Source organism: Cibotium barometz, chromosome 49 (genome assembly GCF_041138505.1).
Source record: "Cibotium barometz isolate CiBa-2024 chromosome 49, ASM4113850v1, whole genome shotgun sequence".
NCBI classification, from domain to species: domain Eukaryota; kingdom Viridiplantae; phylum Streptophyta; class Polypodiopsida; order Cyatheales; family Cibotiaceae; genus Cibotium; species Cibotium barometz.
In genome coordinates, this window is record NC_141094.1 from 20,266,764 (window position 1) to 20,288,198 (window position 21,435).

General features: G+C 44.7%; 1 protein-coding gene across 4 annotated transcripts in view; it reads right to left on the reverse strand.

Moving 5' to 3' along the window:
- Window positions 1-20,980, reverse strand: part of LOC147610379 (TLD-domain containing nucleolar protein) — a 122,043-nt gene extending 101,063 nt beyond the window's left edge. For all 4 annotated transcript variants that reach the window (XM_086786387.1, XM_086786389.1, XM_086786388.1 and 1 more), the window contains exons 1-5: window positions 20,659-20,980; window positions 19,914-20,495; window positions 19,516-19,718; window positions 19,106-19,359; window positions 10,681-10,886 (exon numbers count right to left, since the gene is read on the reverse strand). In XM_086786387.1, the coding sequence (XP_086642513.1) occupies window positions 10,681-10,886; window positions 19,106-19,359; window positions 19,516-19,718; window positions 19,914-20,495; window positions 20,659-20,829 (1,416 nt within the window). In that variant the 5' untranslated portion in view covers window positions 20,830-20,980. The remainder of the gene's footprint in view (window positions 1-10,680; window positions 10,887-19,105; window positions 19,360-19,515; window positions 19,719-19,913; window positions 20,496-20,658) is intronic.
- Window positions 20,981-21,435: the final 455 nt, after the last annotated feature.

Sequence of the window (21,435 nt, forward strand, 5' to 3'; positions counted from 1 at the left end):
AGAACACACCCCTTGGAGAGGCCTCCTGGGAGAGATTTATACTTTCCTTTTATGGTAGGGATTGTTGGACAATGGATGATTTCTAGAGGAGACCTAATTCCTTATCTTACTCATGGCGTAACCGTAGAAGCGGAGATGGATGCATCTTTGCACGGTTAGACAGATTTCAAGTGGATGACTGGGGCTTGGATAGAGGAGGCTCTATTGCCATCATGCTAGGTACTACCAAATTAGATCATTGCCCGGTTGTCTTGTGCATCAAGGAACTTGGGAGCCAAAAGGGTGTACCCACATCCCAGAGTCTCTCTATCAGGATGCAAAGCCCTCCCTGGAGGTTGGAGAGATTTGGAGGCTTTGTGATCATCCTGACCCCCAGGAGAGGCTTGTTTTGGCCCTGGAGAGAACTAGCCAACACTATCATTATGTTGCCTTGGCCGAGAAAGAAGAATCTCTAGACAAGGAGCGAACTATCACACGTAGGTTGGCTGCGCTTCAGAGGGCATCCTGCACCCTCTTGGATCCTAGATCTTTTGTCCACTGTTAGAGCTGAGTTACACATGGCCATGGATATGCGGGCTGAGTTTGCATTTCATGCTAATCATGCATTTTGGACACAAATGGGTGGAAGATGCAACAAACCGTTTTTCTCAGCACATGGACCTATGCACAATAGGGACAATTTGAGATGCTTGCAGGATTCTCAGGGAGAATTTCATACTTATCCAAATAAGGTGAGGAGTATTGCCTCAGATTTTTATCAAACCTTGCTCTCTGCAGAGGCCCACTCTTTCGATAGAGATGCTTCACAATAGACAATTTGGGAGCGTATGCCCAGGCTTATTATAGATAATATGTGTGCCTCTTTCGATGCCCCCTTTTTGAAGGATGAGCTGAGACATGCTTTGAACGCCCTCTCGAAAGGCAAATGCCCAAGGGATGATGGCCTCTCTCCGTTCTTCTTCTTGCAATTTTGGGATTAAATTGGTGATGATGTTACCACTGCTCTCTGCAGGAGAAGTGGTGTACTGGTATGATGCCCCCTCTTATCATGGAGGAGGATCTTATCCACCTTGTCCCGAAAGGTGGGGATAAGACCAATATTAGACAGTCGAGGAACATTACTTTGCTTGGTTCTGCTTACAATATCTTAGCGAAGGCAGTTATTATGAGGCTTCGGCCTGTTCTTCATAGAGTTATTCATGATACACGGTTTCTTCCAAGGAAGGAGTATTTTTGATAACATCTTTTCATTTTGGGAGCCTATGGAGGGGGCTAAATCTAGCCAACAACCCCTTGCCATTCTTTTGCTGGATTGGGACTTCTTGGAACACACGATGGCACGGATGGTTTTCTCCCAGGAGTGGAACAGGGGGGTCTCATGTGTGTATAGGGAGGCCCACATCACAATTTTAGCCTGCGGGGGGCATGGTGAGCGCTTTCAGATCTCCCACTTCGTGAGGCAGGGATGCCCCTTTGCTCTACTACTCTACCTTTTAGTAGCGGAGGCTATGAGCTGGTTTCTCATAGTTACCTTAAGGGTCTTGGGCCACATGCAACCTCTTCGCACAAAGGAGGAGTTACTAGACTCTAAGTTAGTAGATGATATTGCTATGTTTTCGGAGGCTTCAGAGGCTTGCCTCTGTGCTTTTTTTCATAGTTACCCTAGGGGTCTTGGGCCACAGGTTGCCTCTTCGCACAAAGGAGGAGTTACTAGACTCTAAGTTAGTAGATGATATTGCTATGTTTTTGGAGGCTTCGGAGGCTTGCCTCTGTGCTTTCCGCGTTGCTTGGGAGATGTTTTGTTTGGCAGCAGGCACAAATCAGTGGGATTTTGGATTTGTGACTCTCCTCACATAGATTGGGGTTTGGATTTGGGGTTTACCTGGATAGAGAGAGGGATATCTTCGCTGTCAGGTTGGCATTGTCATCTCTCCTAAACAGTTGGCCCCTATGCTCATGAGCATTAAAAGCAAACTTCAGCATTGGAGTAGCAGGAAGCATGATTTGGCCTCTAGAGCCTTGGTAGCTAACCAAGTGCTGCTGGCGACTGCTTGGTTTGTCACATCATATTGGGTGTTTCATAAGGGATGCATTGGTCAGCTTCGTCGGCTTATTCAGAACTTCCTTTGGTCAAGATTAGATGGCATTGTACACACCAGGGCGAGAGTGGCCTAGGACACCATTATTATGCCTAAGAAGGAGGAAGGATTGAACATCATTGACATAGAGATGCAATGTAGTCAGAGGATTTCTTCTCGGCACTGAGCCTTGGAAGGACTTTCTTATGCACCACATTAGAAGGTGCATTCTGATAAGGGGAGGTGATTGGATTTACAGCCCACGTTTTATCTTCTCGGATTCGAAGCACCAACCACCTTCTTTGGCCTTGGTGAGATTTCTTCTGCAAGCCTGGGATTGCATGAGAAGCCGCTTGGTTCATATTCCTCCACAGTCACTTGAGGAGGCTTACAAGCAGCCCATTGTGTGGAATGATTTGATCTTGGATGAATTTGGTAGACTCTTCGAGGAGCCACACATATCCAGTGGGCTGCCTAGGCGACTCCTCTCCTCAGTGTTGGATTGCAAGAGGCTCACGAGTCTCACAGGCGATGAAAGAATGCTTTGCACCTAGCACTTGAGAGACACTACTCATAGGATTATGCAAGTAAATGCAACTATACCTAACCACTGGATCATAGCGAACTTTGTGGAAGGGCCTCATCCTTATGGTTTGGGGTATTCGCAGGAACATGTGTACCTATTCAGGTCATGTGCCTTCCCACTTTGGGTGAGGATGATGTATCGGTCTTCTACTCCATTCAAGATGGATGGCTCTTGGAGAGAAGCCTTGAGCACGATATCATTGAGGGTTTGGTGGTCCAGCTAGTGAGAGTGGTGGGAAGGGCACAAAAGCACATCTATATTGGCCCACCTCAAGGGATGATTACGGACTCTTGGAGCCTCTCATTATATGGTGGTTGTCCTGTCCAATACTTGCACCGGGACCCTGATGAGTGGGAGTGGAGAGATGCTTTTAACACCATGAAAAGCATACCCTTCTTTAGTTACACTCTGCGGAATGCCAAACACTTGGTTCTGGGACAAATCCGAAGAGTCCCTACTTCTAGGCCGCGTCCCTACTTCTAGGCCACATTGGGAGGCTTATGGGATCACCCTTGACATTCAAGGAGCTTTTTGGTGGAGGTTGTTGCACTTGTACAGGGAAACAAAAATTTCCTCTTTTATTTGGTTTTCTCTACATGGTGGACTTGCCACCAACCAATGAAGATTGGTCATTGGCGCTAGCCCAACCTGTCCGAGATGTGCAGGAGCTTCAGATACAGTTTACCACTACTTATGGGAGTGCAGGGAGGCACAAAGGATCTGGACTGCAACAACACACCTTTTTGGGAGGATGAGGAGAGATGCCTACATTCGTTTTGGTGCTATTGTTTGGTTGACACAGTCGGGCCCACAAATTAGGTTTGAAGAGAACGACACAGATATGATCATGCGGTAACCCAAGGAGTGGGTCAAGGCTGTCTTCTTCAAGACATGCCAGAGTCAGGCTACATACCTCCAGCACAAAGGTTGGACACTACATAGGAGATTATTTCTAGCATCACAACGTGGCACATCTGGAAGGCTAGTTGCACTGAGGCCATGGAAGGCACTTTAGTTTATGATACCCAGTGCATTTGCAAGATTTGGTGTGATATTATCCACACACTCATGGCCACTTGGGCCAGGATTTAGGGATCTTTGAGAGCCGTAGAGAGAACGTGGCCAATTCATGGGAGAATGAGATCATGGCATTTTTTTCACTCTATCTTATATGGGGCCTTGTTGGCAGCACAAGGCACCTGATTGGTTGAGATATTTCCCCCTTGCTTGGTCTGAAATCTCCCTTTTTGTAAAATTTGGTCATACTTAATATAAGTCTCGTTTCCGGAATTACAAAAAAGGTATAACACGAGTGCAAGTGGTAGAGTTTTGGATTTCTCTTGGCACTAGACCCAAGTGAAAGTATTCTCAAAGTCTTTGTGTGGATTGGAGTGAGGGTTTTGGGGTGAGGGTTGCTAGTAGAATTTTGGTGACTTTACTCTTCGCTCAATACTCTCCGGATCTCTGACTAGGCTCAAGTGGTACGATTCCTAGAGCCTAGGTAATGAGTCACTATTCTCGATGCTCATTTGTGCTTGGGAAGATAGATCAAGTGGTATGATTCCCAAATCTATACCAAGTAGAGGATCGAGTGGTGATCCTTCGGTCAAGTGGTACGATCTTGAACCATGTTAGACAAGCTTGTTGATATTGGACTTCACATATGTGATACAAGAGTAGGACACTTGGACCAGGCCATTGTGCATCTAGAATGAGATAAGGATCTGTCTTGGGTACTAGGACACTAGTCCAAGATGGGGACTTGGTCGTGCGCGGCAGCCTACTCAAACCCGACTTTTCTCTTCACTTGGCACTTTTTGGACTAAGTAGCTGGTAGAATCATGGAGACTTTTGGCAGAATGATATGTATAGTCCATTGTTTCCCCGTGGTGATTAGGCGTGTTGATTCTAGAAGAGGGGAATGGTGTATTTTCTCATTAGCTCTGGATGGCTCTGGAAAGCGTTGGACTTTAGACACCGCCACGGCTCATTGGCTTCATGTACTCACATGTCTTGACGAGACTCTTGTCTTGGAAAGGTTGATCAAGTACATGTGTACATTCCTCTAAGGCCAATTGGAAAGGGATATTACGTTCTACTCCATGGGAAGATGAGGGTTTGTGATAGAGGAGGAGCACCTTTGGGATTCATTCCTTGAGCACTTTTTCTTGTTACATTGGTACTATGTCTCATGTTGGAAATTTGGTGGTCTTGTGGAACACAAATTTTCAATCATGAATCCTCTTCATGGACAAAGGGACTTCCTTTTGATTATGGATCTTCTCCATGGACAAATGCACTTCTTTATGTAAGTCCGGATACAAGTTCATGGGTTGGCATTACAAATTCCAAGAATAGTTTTATGGAAATATGGTTTCGTCTTGTCGAGATTTGTTCTTGCATTGGTCACTTTCAATGTGATCATTCTCTGTCTAATGTTTTGTGGATGTTCAAGACTCTTGGATTATGCACGACTTGATAGTTTTTGGACCTCTGTTTGGACTTTTGGATTATACAACTCATCTTATAGTTGAGGAGAGTATCAAAAATAAAGTTTTTTTCTAACCAGTGAAAAAAAGAATGAGGTTCAAGCTAAACCGGTTTTTATTGAAAACATACATAGATTAACCAGTAACTAAAACTTCAAAATTTTGAATCTTTAAATTCAAGGCTAGGGAAAATTCCAACTGTGTTTTCTCAATTTGAGCCATGAAAATTACACTAAAGGATGGTTTTTCTCTGACACTGGTTGAGGACAACTATTTTAACAGAGGGGGTGAGGAAAGTGAGGCAAGAAAAGGGTGAAGAAAGAAAACAATGCAAAAAAAGTAACTCACGCACGCACGCACACGTATGTATGTATGTACACATACATACACCCACATGGACATACACACACACACACACACACACACACACATGCCTATGTATGTATACATATGTATATACACATACATATGTTATGTATATATATATTGACGGTCCTTTTGGAGGAGTGGGGGTGCACTTGAAGTTTGTCACCATCTGAAGATCGCCGAGCTGCTGTTGATACCCATACACTATATAGAAGGCCATACTGCTGATGTCACTACTTCATAGTGCCATCAGCTGTACTCCTGCACCAGCCTGAACCTTACTGTACGGTTGTGTGCTTGTCTGTACATAAGCGTACGGCTGTGCTCTTTGCCTGAGGTTGCCTTCTCTGATACCCGCTGCTGGACGTAGGCCATAGTTGCACCGTACCTGCAACACCTCTACTATGCTCATTACCGTATTTCACTTGTATCGGTCATGTTTTTGCTGCTGGCTACTGTACGACATCTGTTGCCGTACCCGCTTGATGATGTGGCAGTTACCTGCTACCCGGCTTGTACTTACTGAGTATGGCTGATTGTACATGCTGTACTTTATGTATCTGTTGAACCTGCTTATGGATATCATCTTGGCCATTCCCCTGGAGCTGATTTCTACACCTCTCGGGTGGACCACCTTGGCTCTTGTCTTAAAGACAGGTGGCCTTGTTCGTGCTATGCGCCACATGGAGTTTACTGGGTACCTTCTAGGCTGCCATCTCTTGGCCACCACCCAAGTTTTGTCATAACTCAGGGAGTTTGAAGGTTGTTCTAGGCTGCCTATTTCTTGCCACCACCCATCACTCAACTTCACCATGTGTTCCAAGATGGAGATTGAACCACGATCTTATGTTTTATGGATTCCTTGAGGTTCACAGGAATCCATGGATATGTGGATAAACTTTATAAGAGACTTATAAGTTGGAAAACTATACACTATAATTGATGAGGTGGAACAACACCCCCCCCCCCCCTTCCTTTTTCTCATATGTGCACTTTTGCTCCTACCCTCCTTCACTTTTCTTGCATTGCCTCTCCCTCACCATTTTTACATTTTTACTGTTTTTTTTTCTGTCAGCTCCGCACCTCTGTTATTACAGCCTCCTCTATGTAGCCCGAACAACACCCCCCCCCCTGCGGTCCCGTCGTGTGGGCCAATTTCGCTCTACTAAACTTCCATTTCTTTTCCCGTTTGCCCCCCTCTCCCCCCGCCCACCATGGTGGCGCATGTTGTCCATAGCATCCTTAGATGACCTTCTATTGAGGCCGCAGAGTTCTCAGAGATTGTTTGTCTTTGCGTGGTGTGGTGGGGGGTGGGATTGCAAGTCTGCCTCCTCTGCCATCCACTCTCAGGCAGTCTCCCTAGCTCAGCATCTAGGAAATAGCCATCTAGTCGATATCGTCACCCACTTCTGGGCTTTGGCCCGCATGGAGCTAGCAGGCATCTGCCTCTGATATCAAGATGGAAACATTGACACCCCAAGCTTGGAGATGATATTGTATGTGTTCCTCCACGTAGCAATCGTTGTCCCTTTGAGGCCCCTCTTTGAGGCCCTTCTCTGGGTTCCTTTATTGTGACGGATGGAGCACAGAGCAAGCGTACCGCAGGGCCAGAGCGGAGTGGAGCTTTATGGAAGACAAGATCAGGGATCACTTGGCCCGCATTTGGCCCCGGACAGATTGTGATTACCCCCCCTCCAAACTGACCCTGAAGACCCTCCATGGAGGGTGTCTTGAGAAAGTCTCACTCCTCCCATCCCTAGTTATGCAGATCGTCACATTGAATGTTCACGGAATGGGGAACCCCAGCTTCCATAGCAAAAGAGGTGTCACGTGCACACCCAGTTGGTGTACAAGTGACATGGCATTCTAGGCATTCATAAGCATTAAGCAGATAGTATTCATGAGCATTAAGCAAAGGCATTCAAGCATTTATCACAGCATGTACTGCAGTGTATGGAACTGTTTCAGCCCCAACAGCAGCACATAAGGCATCCTGAGCATTTAGGGCATTTAAAACATCAAGTCATGGGCTGTGGTCAGCAGCTAACAGGGGCCTGATCAGCAGCCGACAACATTTATCACCAGCCGACAGCATTTATTGGCATTTCTTGTAGTCGTGAAGTCCCAGACATCAGCCAACTGCAGCCAGCAGCCCAACCAGCATCACAATACAGCATATATAGAAATGCATCATTCATTCAGTCGATATCAGGCATCTTCTCAGCGTTTCCTTCCTAGGGAGCAAGGGGAGTCAACAGTTCAGCATTCAGCATCATCATATATTCAGCACACAGTAAGCAATTCAGTAAACTCCTACCTCCTACATAGAGGAAAGCTAGCATTCCAAGGGTGGACCTCAGCATTGGAGAAGGGAACAGTCATTCATCATCAACATTCAGCTTATGTTTTACTATGATCAATCCCCCGCATGTCACATTGGTATCAGAGCTTTACAGAGTAAGCAGCCTTAGTTCATGTTCATTCCAAAAGTCATTTAGTAAGTCAGCATGTTAGTCGCTTCCGCTCAGTTAAATCCAGTTCTCAAGATCTTGCAGGCCATCCTTAGGGTTTTCCTCTTAGGCTTGCATCAGTAACCCATCCATCTGCATTCTCGCATAGCATATAGGGTTTCACATGGCTTGCATCAGCATAGTAGTCATCCTATCAGTTAGTCTAGCATCTCGCATCTGCAAGGCATACAGGTTTTACCCATGAGTTTTCAGGGGAAGAATGACATCCATCATCAAAGGAGTAAATGGAGTTTTGACCTTCAATTGGCAGGGGGGGTTCTCTTCCACATAAGAAGACGGAAGTTTGCTCCAATATCACCTCAAGAGGTTCAGAGGTTCAAGAACAACGGAGATGGTGTGTGAAAGGATTCCACAGATAGGTCAGTGGTGACTCACGTATTTCCAAGCAGATTTAACAGCATTTGCCATGTAGTTCCCGTAGTGGAGAAGTCTTTGGCTCAAAGGATTCAACTCCTGCAGTCGACCTCAGCCTCGGTAGAAGAAGACAAAGTGGGGCAGTGGTTTCAGTGGAGGGGGATCAGCGGAGGAGTCGAAAGGTTGTCAGGTGTACCACCTAGCAACAATTTAGCAGAGGGGAATGTCACGTGCACACCTAGTTGGTGTACAAGTGACATGGCATTCTAGGCATTAAGCAGATAGTATTCATGAGCATTAAGCAAAGGCATTCAAGCATTTATCACAGCATGTACTACAGTGTATGGGACTGTTTCAGCCCCAACAGCAGCACATAAGACATCCTGAGCATTTAGGGCATTTAAAACGTCGAGTCATGGGCTGTGGTCAGCAGCCGACAGCATTTATCACTAGCCGATAGCATTTATTGGCATTTCTTGTAGTCGTGAAGTCTCTTAGCATTTCCTTCCTAAGGAGCAAGGGGAGTCAACAGTTCAGTATTCAGCATATCATCAGCATATTCAGCACACAGTAAGCATTCAGTTCAGTCAGCTCCTGCCTCCTACATAGAGGAAAGCCAGCATTCCAAGGGTGGACCTCAGCATTGGAGAAGGGAACAGTCATTCATCATCAGCATTCAGCTTATCTCTCTCTTCCTGAGATAGATACTCATCTAAGACCAGTATAGATCTATTTATAGATCTTCATTGTAACTCATCAATTTAATATAGCTACATGGCATTGCATTGACACCATTGTCTACCTCTTAAGTATAATTAAGTGAAGTTTAGTTTAGCCTAAGGTTGTTTTATTATGATCAATCCCCCGCATACCAGAGAGGGGTAATTCTTCAGAAGCTTCAGAGAGTGTGTGCAGGAGGCCCAATTGATTTCTTATTACTGCAAGAACATGATCTTTCAGCAAGACACACCCGCAGATGCAGGAAGATTTTGCCAAGACACAGCCATACCGTTTGGTCCCCCACTTTCAGCCCTGAGGGGAACCAGAGAGGGGTGTGCATTTCGGTTAATGAGCATATGCCTCCGTCAGTGCTGGATTCAGGCATCATTGTTTAGGGGAGGGTGCAGTGGATTATAGTTAAGGTTGGGGAGGACCGTGTGGGTCTCCCCAGCATTTATGCCCCCAATAGGGTGGCGGGGTGGACTGAGTTCTGGGCACAGACACTTCCCAAGGCAGATTTTGGGTGCACAGGTGGAGATTTCAACATGCTGGAGGACCCAGCGGACAGGCAGGGAGGAGGCTTGGATACCACAGGAAGCGGAGTACACGGCCTGGGAGGAGCTACCACAAAATATTGCCCAAGCATGGGGAGCCCCAACCTTCAGCACTAGAGTCGATGATATCTGGAAAAAGAAAATTAAAAGGGCCAAGCATTCCTTTATCTCTTGGGGGAAGAGAATTGCTCAGAGCAGGAGGAAGAGAATTGCTCAGAGCTTCAACAACAAGGCAATAATATCTGAGCTACTCAACTCTGGGAGGAGGAGGAAGCAAGGAAAGCCAGGGTCCAATTAGGGGTGACATGGCGAGCTATTCAGAATATCTCAGGCAGTAATGGAGAAAGATGATCCACAACCAAATCCAAGGCTGTTTTTCTCAGTTCTATAAAGGGTACCCTTGACAAGCCTTTATCCTTGTAAGGGCTGGAAAAAGCCCTCATGGCCATGGAGGATGATAAGTCTCCAGGGCCATATGGTTTTACAACAGAATGGTACAAATGGGCTTGGAGCACATCAAAGTTTGTCTTGTTTTTCTTTCTCCAAAAGAGGATAAGCCCAATTCAAGTTCTCATTCCTCACATCCAGATTTTCACAAAGAGATTGGTCCTCTGGTTTGTACAAATGTTTACTTTGTGAAGATATATTCACTTGCACACACGCAATGACCCTTGTATTTTGTTGTCCAACCAACAACTTTTTGTTAGCGTTCCTTAACCCTCCACCCATAAGAGGACCTAACAGTTATAATCTCTAGCTTGTGAAGCTGATATCTTCATTGCCCTCAAGTCATTCTCATGGGGTTACAATAGACTGCAGGTTTTCAGACAGCCCAATAAGCAAACGCTTTGAGCTTGAAAAGATCTTTGGGGCTTAAAAGTTTATGCACAGACCTGCAAAGCACTCATGTAGCATAAAAAAGAGAGGACTATTAACCATTTAAGAATATTTAACACCAAACTGCAATAAAAAGAAAAGACACCCAAGGGAGGGAAGAATTACTTGGTTTGGCAGCAAGTGCCCTGACTCGTATGTCTTATCTGTGGCATGATGACGAACAGTCAAATGCGTAAAATCTTCATCAAGCCATAATCTTTCTTTTCCAATGTCTCCACCAAAAGCAACGCCATCTGGTCTTTTCTGTTGTTGAAGATAACTTGCACTACTTGCAACGTGAGCATGAGTGTATACAAAGTTGGAACCATTTCCTGCATGCAAAACATTTCTGAAAATCATTTCAAGGGTCACATGTGTATCAGTGTGAAAATCTAATAACATTTATAGGCACTGCCTCACAAGATCTGACTTTTCATCCAATACTCATAAAAAAACGACCACCCTTCGTGGAGAATGATCCGGGCGTTCATCTCCTTGCTTTCTTCAGGTTGTTCCATCGCATGTTCTCCCAGGCGGTTGTGCGCTCCATTTGCATCAAAACTGCTGCGCATGCTGCCTCTCCCATACAGACTGTGCATGTTGCCTCTCCCATACAGGCTGCACATGCTTTACCTCTACAGCTGGCGACTGCACTTCACGCTGTTGGCTGCGTTTCTGTATAACCAGGCGGCCATCTCCTCCAGCTACGCTGCCTACCGCAGCAGGCGGCTGTACATTCATCGCTAGCAGCTGTACTCTTATAGCCAGGCGGCTGTGCACTGCAACCGACTACCGCATTACCTTCAGCTGGTGGCTGCGCATGCCCAACTCCAGCAGATTTTCCATCTCATGCAGGCAACGCTCCGACTTCAGCAGGCGACTGTCCACTGTGTGTCCTCTCCCGCAAACTGTGCACTACAGGCCGGTGGCTGCAAGCTGCCATCCCTTCTCCACTGTAGCCTGGCAACCATACAGGCTGTGTGTCACCTCCATACAGGTTGCACTGCCTTCACAGCAGGCCCCTATGTATTTATCTCCAGCGGCTGCTCCTCTTCTCCTTTGTAGGCGGTTGTGCCTCCTTTCCATAGGCGGCGTCTTCCTTCTTCAAGTGGCTACATCTGGTGTCCCACTCAAGTAGCTACACACAGATACCTCGGGTATTGGACTTCCATCTGCCATCTTCAAGTAAGTGAATTTTCAGATTTAAGTAAAGTATTTTGTGATAAATCTGATAAGGGACTCTCTCCACGGCAACACCCGTTCGGTGCCGGGTAGTCCAAGCTCTTGGAGAACCACGGTCCAAAGGTGCTGAGATCGGGAGAGCCAGGCGTTAGTACGGGAGCGCCTGTTTGTGTGTGGTCCTGGAACACCAGTTGGGCGCTCTCTGCGGAGTCCAGTGAAAGCACAGGACCGTAGAGACTGGACCACGCCAGTGGTCGTTCTACTTCGAACGTCGACTTCGAGCCTTTTGTTTGGTACTGTATTCATTTGTACATGGACATCATCTCGTTCTTGGAACCCATGGAGCATTGTATTTGTTAAATACTCCCAATAAATATATCATATATTGAGGGGGGGGGTCCGCCCGTTCCGGCCCCAGTGCTGGTGTCCATCTATCTCATTTCATTTCATTTCAATTTCAAGTTGTTATTAAGTTGTCCATTTCAAATTGTGGTATTAAGTTGTGCTATTACGCGTGTGGGTGTCCAACGGAGTCTATTCCCACTTAACGGGATCGGTTTCAACCACCTTCTCTCAGCCTGCGCATGCCCCCCCCACCCCCTCGCTGCGTGTCGCCTGCCCCTATCCCTCTCCGCCAGCCCTTCCCTCCCCCTCTCTCCGCCTACGCGCACCCCCTCTCTCCGCCTGTGTGCTCCCCTCCTCCCCTCTACGCCTTTCCTCTCTCACTCACCCTTCGCCTTCCCCCTGCCTGTCACCATTTGGCCACCCGAATGGTTCACTCTTGCTTTCACACTATGTACATATTGGATTGGTGTCCATGGCTTATGGAATGTGCCTATGCATGTGATTGACACGTGTCATGCTGTATAGTTGGATATGATATTCCACTGGGACTTGACGTTATCATGCTCGGAATATCTGGAGGACTTGGCTTTCCGCTGGGACTTGTGCTTTTGTTACATGCCTGGAAACGCCTAGAGGATTGGCTTTCCACTGGGTCTCGTATCGCATATACTTGCCTGGAAACACCTGGTCTTATATGGTTTCATGAACGGAAATTGCTCATGCCAATGCTGCATTGCATAGCATCTTTATGTGCTTGCCTGCAAATGAAATTGCATGCTGTTTTCATGCCTACATGACCTATGTGTAGTTCCAGGCTAGGGGACGCCCGCCCGTGAACCGTGCGTGTGAAACTGTCTGCTTACATGGTTGTGTGGCATATGAACAGGTGGTAAGTATTACCCAATCTAGGCTCAAATAGCCCTTAGGACTTAGCCAATATTTATAAGTGAGTGCGTTCCCACTTCGTTAAAGTTTGGGCGCCCAAAAGTCACTTATAAATTATGACCGCTTCCACCCGAGGCGGACAAGACTCCATGTCCAGGACCTAATCCTCCCTTTTTACTCATAAATGCATGTCCCTTCACCTGATTGGACCCCAATTCACTTACTTATTAAGAGAAAATTCGTGTTTTCTCTTCATGAGGATTTTTGGAGGCTGAAAACTCTGTTTTTCCACCATTTCTCTCCATTTCCAAGCTCTCCATAGCCATACCCAACTTGCTAGGGTGTTTTCCAAGCTTCCAAGAGTGTTTCCAAGTGCTAATCACTCTCCTACTCACTCCCAATGACTGAAATTCAGCAAAACAGCTCTCATTTTTGCTGTAATTTCAGGTCTTTTTGCTAAAAACCCTAATTTCAGCCTTCCTTTCTCAAGTTGAACCATAGGGGAAACTTTTCCAGGGTTTCCTTCATCCTCTTGCAGACTTTTTTCGCGAAGGATTGCGGCAAATCGAAGATATCAACACTTCTAAAGCTTCCAACGCGAAGGCTTCCGCTTGCAACAACTTCTATGAAGACTAGTAAGCTAATTGGACAATGTGTTGTCATTACTTATTCAGTAGAAGGGCAGGACTCCTTGTTTAGCCGCCCTGTGTAGTATTTCTCTTGTCCTATGTGCTCTTGAAGATGTTGCTACCTTGCTTGGTAGAACATAGAGCCAATGGTAGAGAATATGGGCACTGAAGTCGGGCCGGGCATCAAGGCAACTCCTTGGTGATCTACATCGACGTACCATTGTTTTCTAAATGCTGAATTTCATATGCATTGGCATGGAGGATTTGGCAATGGATGCCCGTGAAGCTATGTATTGAATTTCTCCAATAGTAATACAATTTACTCAAGGGAGGGGTCGGCCGTTCCGGCTCATTGTGTGTCTCTTGTCAATTCAGCAATTTACTTCTTGTACTTGAGCAAGTGTCCTTCAAATCTTAGTGTATTTAAGTGTATTGATTAGCATTGTGTTCAACCAAGTTACATTGGTATCAGAGCATACGGTTCTCTTTCACTTCTATCGTGAGAGACGATCACTGTGAACACTAGCTATCTCTACACTTAGAACATTATGGACAGCCATACAATGAATGTTGGAGATGCTAATACAAGAGGCAGGGACAATGAAATGCATAACTCCAATGCTTTACAGGATGAGCAAACTCATGTGGTGCACAATAGGGAACATGAATATGTGGGACAGCCGTCTCGTGACAAAGAGAAGATGCAAGAAGAAGAGTCCATAGTCTTGAGGGCTGAACTTACTCGTATGCAGGCTCTTCTCCATGCACAACAAGAAGAGTTGAATCTCTATCCCCACGAGGATCCATTGGTACATGACCGTTTGAAGGCCAAGAAAGCTGAATCTTATATGGACCATGCAATGGCAATGATTGCTCAAGAGTTGCACATGCAACCGAGGGATGCAGCACGTGCATACTTGGCTCGTACCGAGGATGCCTATGCAGAAAAGGCAACCATCCCACATGTCTTGGAATCCCCACAAGTGCCCGAACAAGAACTTATGTCTAAGAGGATGAATCTCCATGCGATGGGAGAGGAACAATCAATGACTTCATGCCATGTAGGAATACCTCATGTAGCCCGTGAAGGATACAATGTTTATGGCAGTGGTCAAAATGTATGTCAAATGCCATTGCCGGCTGAAAATGTGCATGCACAACACATGCAACATGGGCTGCAATTTTCTGTTGGTGCAGGTATTCCGCGTATCTCTCATGCCACTCATGCCTTTGAGTGTGCTCGTGAGGGAGAAGTTATGGCTAAAAATGTATCAATGCATGTTGAAGGGCCAGCCATGCCTCATGCTTACAGGGCACATGTATCTATGTCTTATGCATCACCTTTTGGTCCAAAAATGATGCCAGTCACAGGGGCTGTCCCAATGGACAAACATGGGTGAAAACATGTTGAGATGCACACACATGCATCAAAGTCTCGTGACTTCAAAGCCGGAGACAAATCTGTGAAGTTTGACACATATCATGGGGAATATGATGCATCAAAGGCACTTGCTTTTATTGCCCAGTTTGATATTGCTTTCAGTGATGAGGATTTCACTCAGAAATCCATGATCCGGCATGTAAGCATGTTCATGAAAGGCACTGCTGTCCATTGGTGGCTCACGGAGCTCTCACCGAATCCTGTTAGATCATGGGAAGAGTTCAAGGAGAGGTTCTATGCTCAATTCTTGCCTCCCAATGCATTTAATGAAATAACAATGAAGTGGGATTAGGTAAAGCAAAATGAGGGGAAATCGGTAAATGCATATGTACAAAAGTTTTGGAAAGTGCTTTTGGAGGTGTCTCCATTAATGCATGTCACCGAGGTCGAAAAGAAGAGAAGGTTTCAATCGGAATTGCAACCCGTGTACAAAGCGGGATTACAAATGTATCCTGGTCATACCTTACACCAATTAATCGCCGCCGCCGCCACCGCCACCGAGCAATTGGAACTCAAATTGAGTCAATCCAATAAGACTAAACCCTCATTTCAAGGCAAAGAGAGGGCTGTCCAAAACCTGCAAAATGATGGACAGCCACCTAAAAGAGACCAAAACCAAGCCAAATCAGGTCCAAAAGCTGAAAATAAGTTTGCTAAAAAGCGCCCTTATAAGCCGGCAAACTTTGGTCTTAGTGCTGAGAAGAAGGAGCAATATATGCGTGAAGCCAAATGCTTTACTTGTGGCAGCACTGAGCACATGGCAAGAGCATGCCCAAATAAGAAGAACAAAGCTGAAAATGCTAATGTACCGAAGCCTAATGTGCATATGGTTCCGGATGTGCAGGGCAACACTTCACATGATAGCAAAGATAGGGTTGTATGTAAAGCTTGGGGACAGCTCAAAGATCAGCCCACTTTGTTCATGTTTGATGATTGTGCATCTGAAAATTTCATATCCACTCAGATGGCAGCTGCTTTGGGTATTGAAGTGGAGGACATGGGTCCTCAAATTGAAGCAGGGGCTGCCTTTGTCGGTAGAGAAGTGCAGGTCATGCCTATTTTTGGCAAGTTGCGCATACACATTCAAGGCTATGTGGATCATGAGGATTTTCTTGTGGCGCCTTTGAATGGTTGTGATGTATTGCTTGGAAAGCCTTGGCATACACGTATTGATCCGTGCAAGGCTTACAAGACTAACAGGATCACCTTCATGCATAAAGGCCGAGAACATGTAATTGATGCTGGTGAAGAGGGTGATACCATTCCCCTTGTATCTCATGTACAAATTAAGAAAGTAATGAAAACGAGTATTTTTACGTACTTGATTTTTGTACGAGATCCTGTTGAGGAAAATAATGTACATGTAAACACTCTTTGTAATGATAGGCTGAAATTTTTGCAAGAGCACAATGATTGTTTTATTGATGAGTTACCACCTGTACGACCGGAAGATCATCGCATTGATCTTGTGCCGGGTAGCTCACCACCTAATAGGCCAGCCTATCGTGTAAGTGCATCCCAAAAAGAGGAGATCATGAAGCAAGTAAATGAGCTTCTTGAGAAGGGTTTGGTTCAGCCAAGCTCTTCCCCATATTGTTCACCCGTCCTCTTAGTTCAAAAGAAGGATGGATCCTTTCGTATGTGTGTGGATTATAGAGCTTTGAATAAGCTTACCATCAAGAATCGGTTTCCGATTCCACGCATAGACGACATCCTTGACAAGTTGGATGGATCGGCATGTTTTAGCCGAATTGATCTCAAGAGTGGATATCATCAAGTGCGTGTAATGCCTCAGGATGTACACAAAACTGCTTTCAGGACAGCATTTGGGCTTTATGAGTATCTTGTTATGCCTTTTGGTCTTACAAATGCCCCGGCTACATTCAATAGAATGATGGATCGCATATTCCGTGGGTACAGGAAATTTACAGGTGTCTTCTTTGATGACATCCTAGTCTTCTCGAAGACCGAAGAAGAGCATAAAGCTCATTTGGCTATTGTTTTTGAAGAGCTCCATAAGCATAAACTCTTCATAAATGCAAAGAAGAGTGAGTTCTTCTTGTCAGAGATACATTATCTTGGGCATATTGTGTCCAAAGATGGAGTGCGGATGGATCCTGCAAAGATTGATGCAATTCAGAATTGGCCCGAATTGAGTTCGGTGCATGAGAAATGAGAGGAGTTGGTGACTCCATTTAGTGAGAAGAGTTGGTGCGGACAACTGTCTTATAAGATGGAGGGGATGTCACCATTTGTTCCCTTCACTAGTCTTGACCAATGTTTCACACACAAGATGGAACCAAGGTGTGAACGGGGATTTTTCCACAGAAGAAAGCCGAAACATTAAACGGCAAAGTTTGGCCTGAAAGATGGCATTTGAGCAAAAGTAGCGGGATTTTTATCATTAAAGTGTCTTATAATGTTTATAAGTCAGTGTTTTCACACATCATTAATGAAGGGCTAGACATATTATTATTATTGGACAAGTATATGTGGACAGAAGGAGGCGCCTAGGGAAAAACTTGGGCTACAAGCTTGGGAAAAAGCACAAGTTGATATTTTTGGGCAAAGTTCAGCTATTCTGGTAAAAAGGGAAAAAGCACTGCAAATATAGTTGGCTGAGTTCATTAAAGGGGGGACTGGCTCTCTCTTTTGGGCATGCACCTATATTCTCAGCCAGGGTAAAAACTCTCTCTCTCTCTCTCTCTCTCTCTCTCTCTCTCTCTCTCTTTGTACCACTCGCCTCCCTCTTTGTGCAGGCTGTACAGAGGTGCTGCAGACTGTACAGTTCTCTCTTCACTGGCTGAACAGGGCTACAGCTGCCATCAGAAGACTGTCCATACAGCTGTTTAGAGGCAGTACAAGTTCACACATGCGAAACCCCCAGGGCTGGTTTGAGGCCTGTTTTTTAACTGTTTTGGGGGACTCTTCGTCAGCTTTTGGAGCTAAGTTATTTTGCTAAAGTATTATTGTGGAAAAATCCAGTGCTTTTCACCCGCACCTTGGTTATCTTTGTAAAAAGCTTCTATCTCAATAAAAGAAGTTCCGCGGGGGGGGGGGGGGGGGGGGGGGGGGGGAGCGGCCATTCCCGCTCAATGCGATGTTTATTCATAGTTCTTGTGGTTTCTCTTGCTGTATGTTCTCTGTCCGAAGGCTAGAAGAGTTCTGTCTTTAGTTCCAGGTCTCCACTATTTGTGACAAAAACACACCTTTAAACTCCACATCTCATGCCTTGAATCATATCAAATGACTTGCACAAGCACTTGTCCCTTTCTTTCCCCTACTCCAAATAGACTTATCTAGAATTATCGCATTCCCGACGAACCCTCGAAGTAACTTTCATTCAAAAGGAGGACTCCTTGCTTTTTCAGCTTCCAACTGGCCTCACCAAAACTTTTTCAAATAATTCCATCTTGGGCGACTCCACATCATTTAACACTTTTTTTTAAATCTCACAGAAAACATACTACTGGTAATGAAGAAGGATAGATTGTAAATTGTGGTACTTATGGCCCTGATATTCGGACAAAGGTTTTGCGAACATTGAGTGGGACAAACTTGCATTCACTTACGAATCTTACATTTCCATAAATTGTGAAGTGAGAGTTGTGTGTTAGATTATGTGAACAAAGAATAGACATTGGCAGAAATCCCAAATGTGTAGATTTTTTGTGATTGATTCTAGCGCACTTCAAGACCATTGTAGCATCTTAAAGGATGAATTTGAATCCATTCACATGCTCAATCAAGTTTCCACATCCCTAGTCACATATATTTCAATGCTACTTGTCACTTCCATGGTAAACTTACCTCCTTTCAGACATTTTACCATTGCGCTTTTTTTTTTGTGCAAGGATCAAGAAAAGGGATTCATACACAATTACAATTTAAGATAATCATTGCAAATTGATTTTGCTATAATGAGTTTCAAATCTTGGGAAGATCAATGAGCATCCCATCAACCACAATTTTCTACACCTTGTAAGTCATGTAGACAAAACTAATTTGCCAATTTATCTATAGACTAAAGGGACCAGCCAAGATACAACAATCATTTCCAAACACATACCAGTTGATCGAAAAGGCTGCATCACAGGATCCAATGCAAAGATGCAGCATCCTCTACTTCCATAGTAGCAATTCTTGTTCTCAAAACCTTCCCTAAGAAGTGTTCCCACAATCCACATCTCCTTTTCCGAATTTCCTGTTGCATAACTCTCCATACCCTGTGTTGTAATCCCCTGGATAAGCATTAAAACTGTTTCTTGGTAGCCCTCAACATGTGCCCAGAATCGATTCATTCCCTTTCCATGCACAGATGATCTGCTTCCAAGCGAAACCACGACAATTTTTTTTATGATTTGTCATTTCCAGCAATATATGGCACGCACAATTTTAAACACAGCACCAAATCTAACATTGAAACAAAGAAAGGCCTTCACAAATTGTTCTGAAATAGAGACTTCGTAATAACTTAACCTGTAAAGAAGACAAGCAATATCGTCTTGTAAACCAAATGAATAAGATACTAGGTTGTAACCAATAGCATCAGGCTGAGAAAGACCAATAGCCCACGCTACACCTGAATTCAATAGGTCACTTTCAGAAACACTAGCTGCGGATTGCACCATGTTGGACTTGGAATGATGCCATCCTTCAGTATCACTAGGTGTATTTTGTCCCTGGAGAAGCATACAGGTACAATCCAAGCCATCAGCCACCAATATGCACTTGACACAAATTTAGACTATTCACAAGTTCATTCTGCCATGAAACATTGATTCCCTATAGAGACCCTAATATTGGTTTACGTGCTACATATCATGATTCTTGAATGAGTGTTCCATATAGAAATTCTTATGTGGAAGGAAAAAAACCTGAATCTTCGAAGCACTTCTATGTAACCGAGATTGAATGTAATCGAATAAAGAGATCGGCAGCCCAGGTATAGAAAGAAGCACCCACTTATAGATCTTTTCTATAGGAAGAGCGTCAGGTGCCAGCTGGTCATTACTGACAAAACAGGCCATATGAGCTGCTTTTACAAGAGGTTCCACATTTGGTAGTTCTGATAGTGAATCTTTGTGTCCATGTGTGTGTGCATCACACCCTATTAGCCAGCACAGCCAAAAGAAGTCTTGTAACTGCGGCAAAGTCACATGCCCAGTAAGGCCAGCCTGATGCAAAAGGCTACTATCTTCGTTTTTGAAGCTGAAAGTAAGAGGCAGTTCTGCCCTCTTCCTAAGTTGGTAGAAGAAAAACAGTAGAAGTTTTAACTTGACCGAAGCAGCAGGCTGATAACATTTCGCGAACCCCTTCAAAAAATTTCTCCAGCTGATGCCATTCTTATCCGGCTCAAAAATTATGTCTACCAAAGTCAAAGCAACATTTTGCTTCAATATGCCCAGCTCAGACCTTGGTGGACAGCTGGTACATTCAGTTTGAAGCTCAAAACATTCCTGTATTTGTGTGCAAGTGTTAAATGAAGTAAGCGTGCAAAGAACTACACCAAAACGGTCTTCCTCGAAAGCCGAGGAGATCACAAAACGCATTTCTCCACAACATGGGTGCATCCGCAGAAAGCATAGAGTTAGCGCCGTCGGAATGAGAAAGAGCGCCTACCTTGAGGAGATGGGGAGCGATGGGAGTGGAAGCAGTAGTAGTGGGGGAGAGACGGGAGAAGAGGATGCGGAGGTCCGGCAAGTCGCCGGCCAATCGGGACTCCAGGGATTTCGTCTCCGCTTCTTCTGCTTCTGCTTCACGAGACCGCGGCCGGGCCAAAGTCCCCCCCATCGAGATACCTCAAACTACTGCTGCTGCTGCTGATGATGATGATGATGATGGTAGTAGTTGTTTGAGCGCTTCTCATCAATCAATTAATTATCAATTATCATCAATCAATCGAATAAATTATACACAAAATTATGCTCAACAAACAGCTAGGTAGCGCCACTTGTTTCGTCGCAAAGACCTACACGTACTAGGCTGACTCCCTATAGAAAAATATATAATAGAATATAATATATAAAAATAAAAAATTTATATATATATATATATAAGCAATTTGTTATCGATTGTTTAATTTATTTTTATTAATCCTATGCAGACAATTCATTTTGCTATTACTAGCCCAACGGTGGGCCTCTCCATTTACGATTATAATGAACCCTCAATAGATGTAATGCATAAAGATTTTGAACCTTACCATGTGCGGTACAATGAAAAAAAAATAAAATGGTTTAAGCCTTTTTTTTATAAGGAATAAAACTTGCTGCCTTGTAAAGAATTATGTCCTTGTAGCTTTAAAAACCTCAACTTATTCAGGTTTTTTTAGAGGGTGCATATTCAGGTTTTTTTTAGAGGGTGCATTAATTAGCTGCATAAATGCAGCTAATTAAT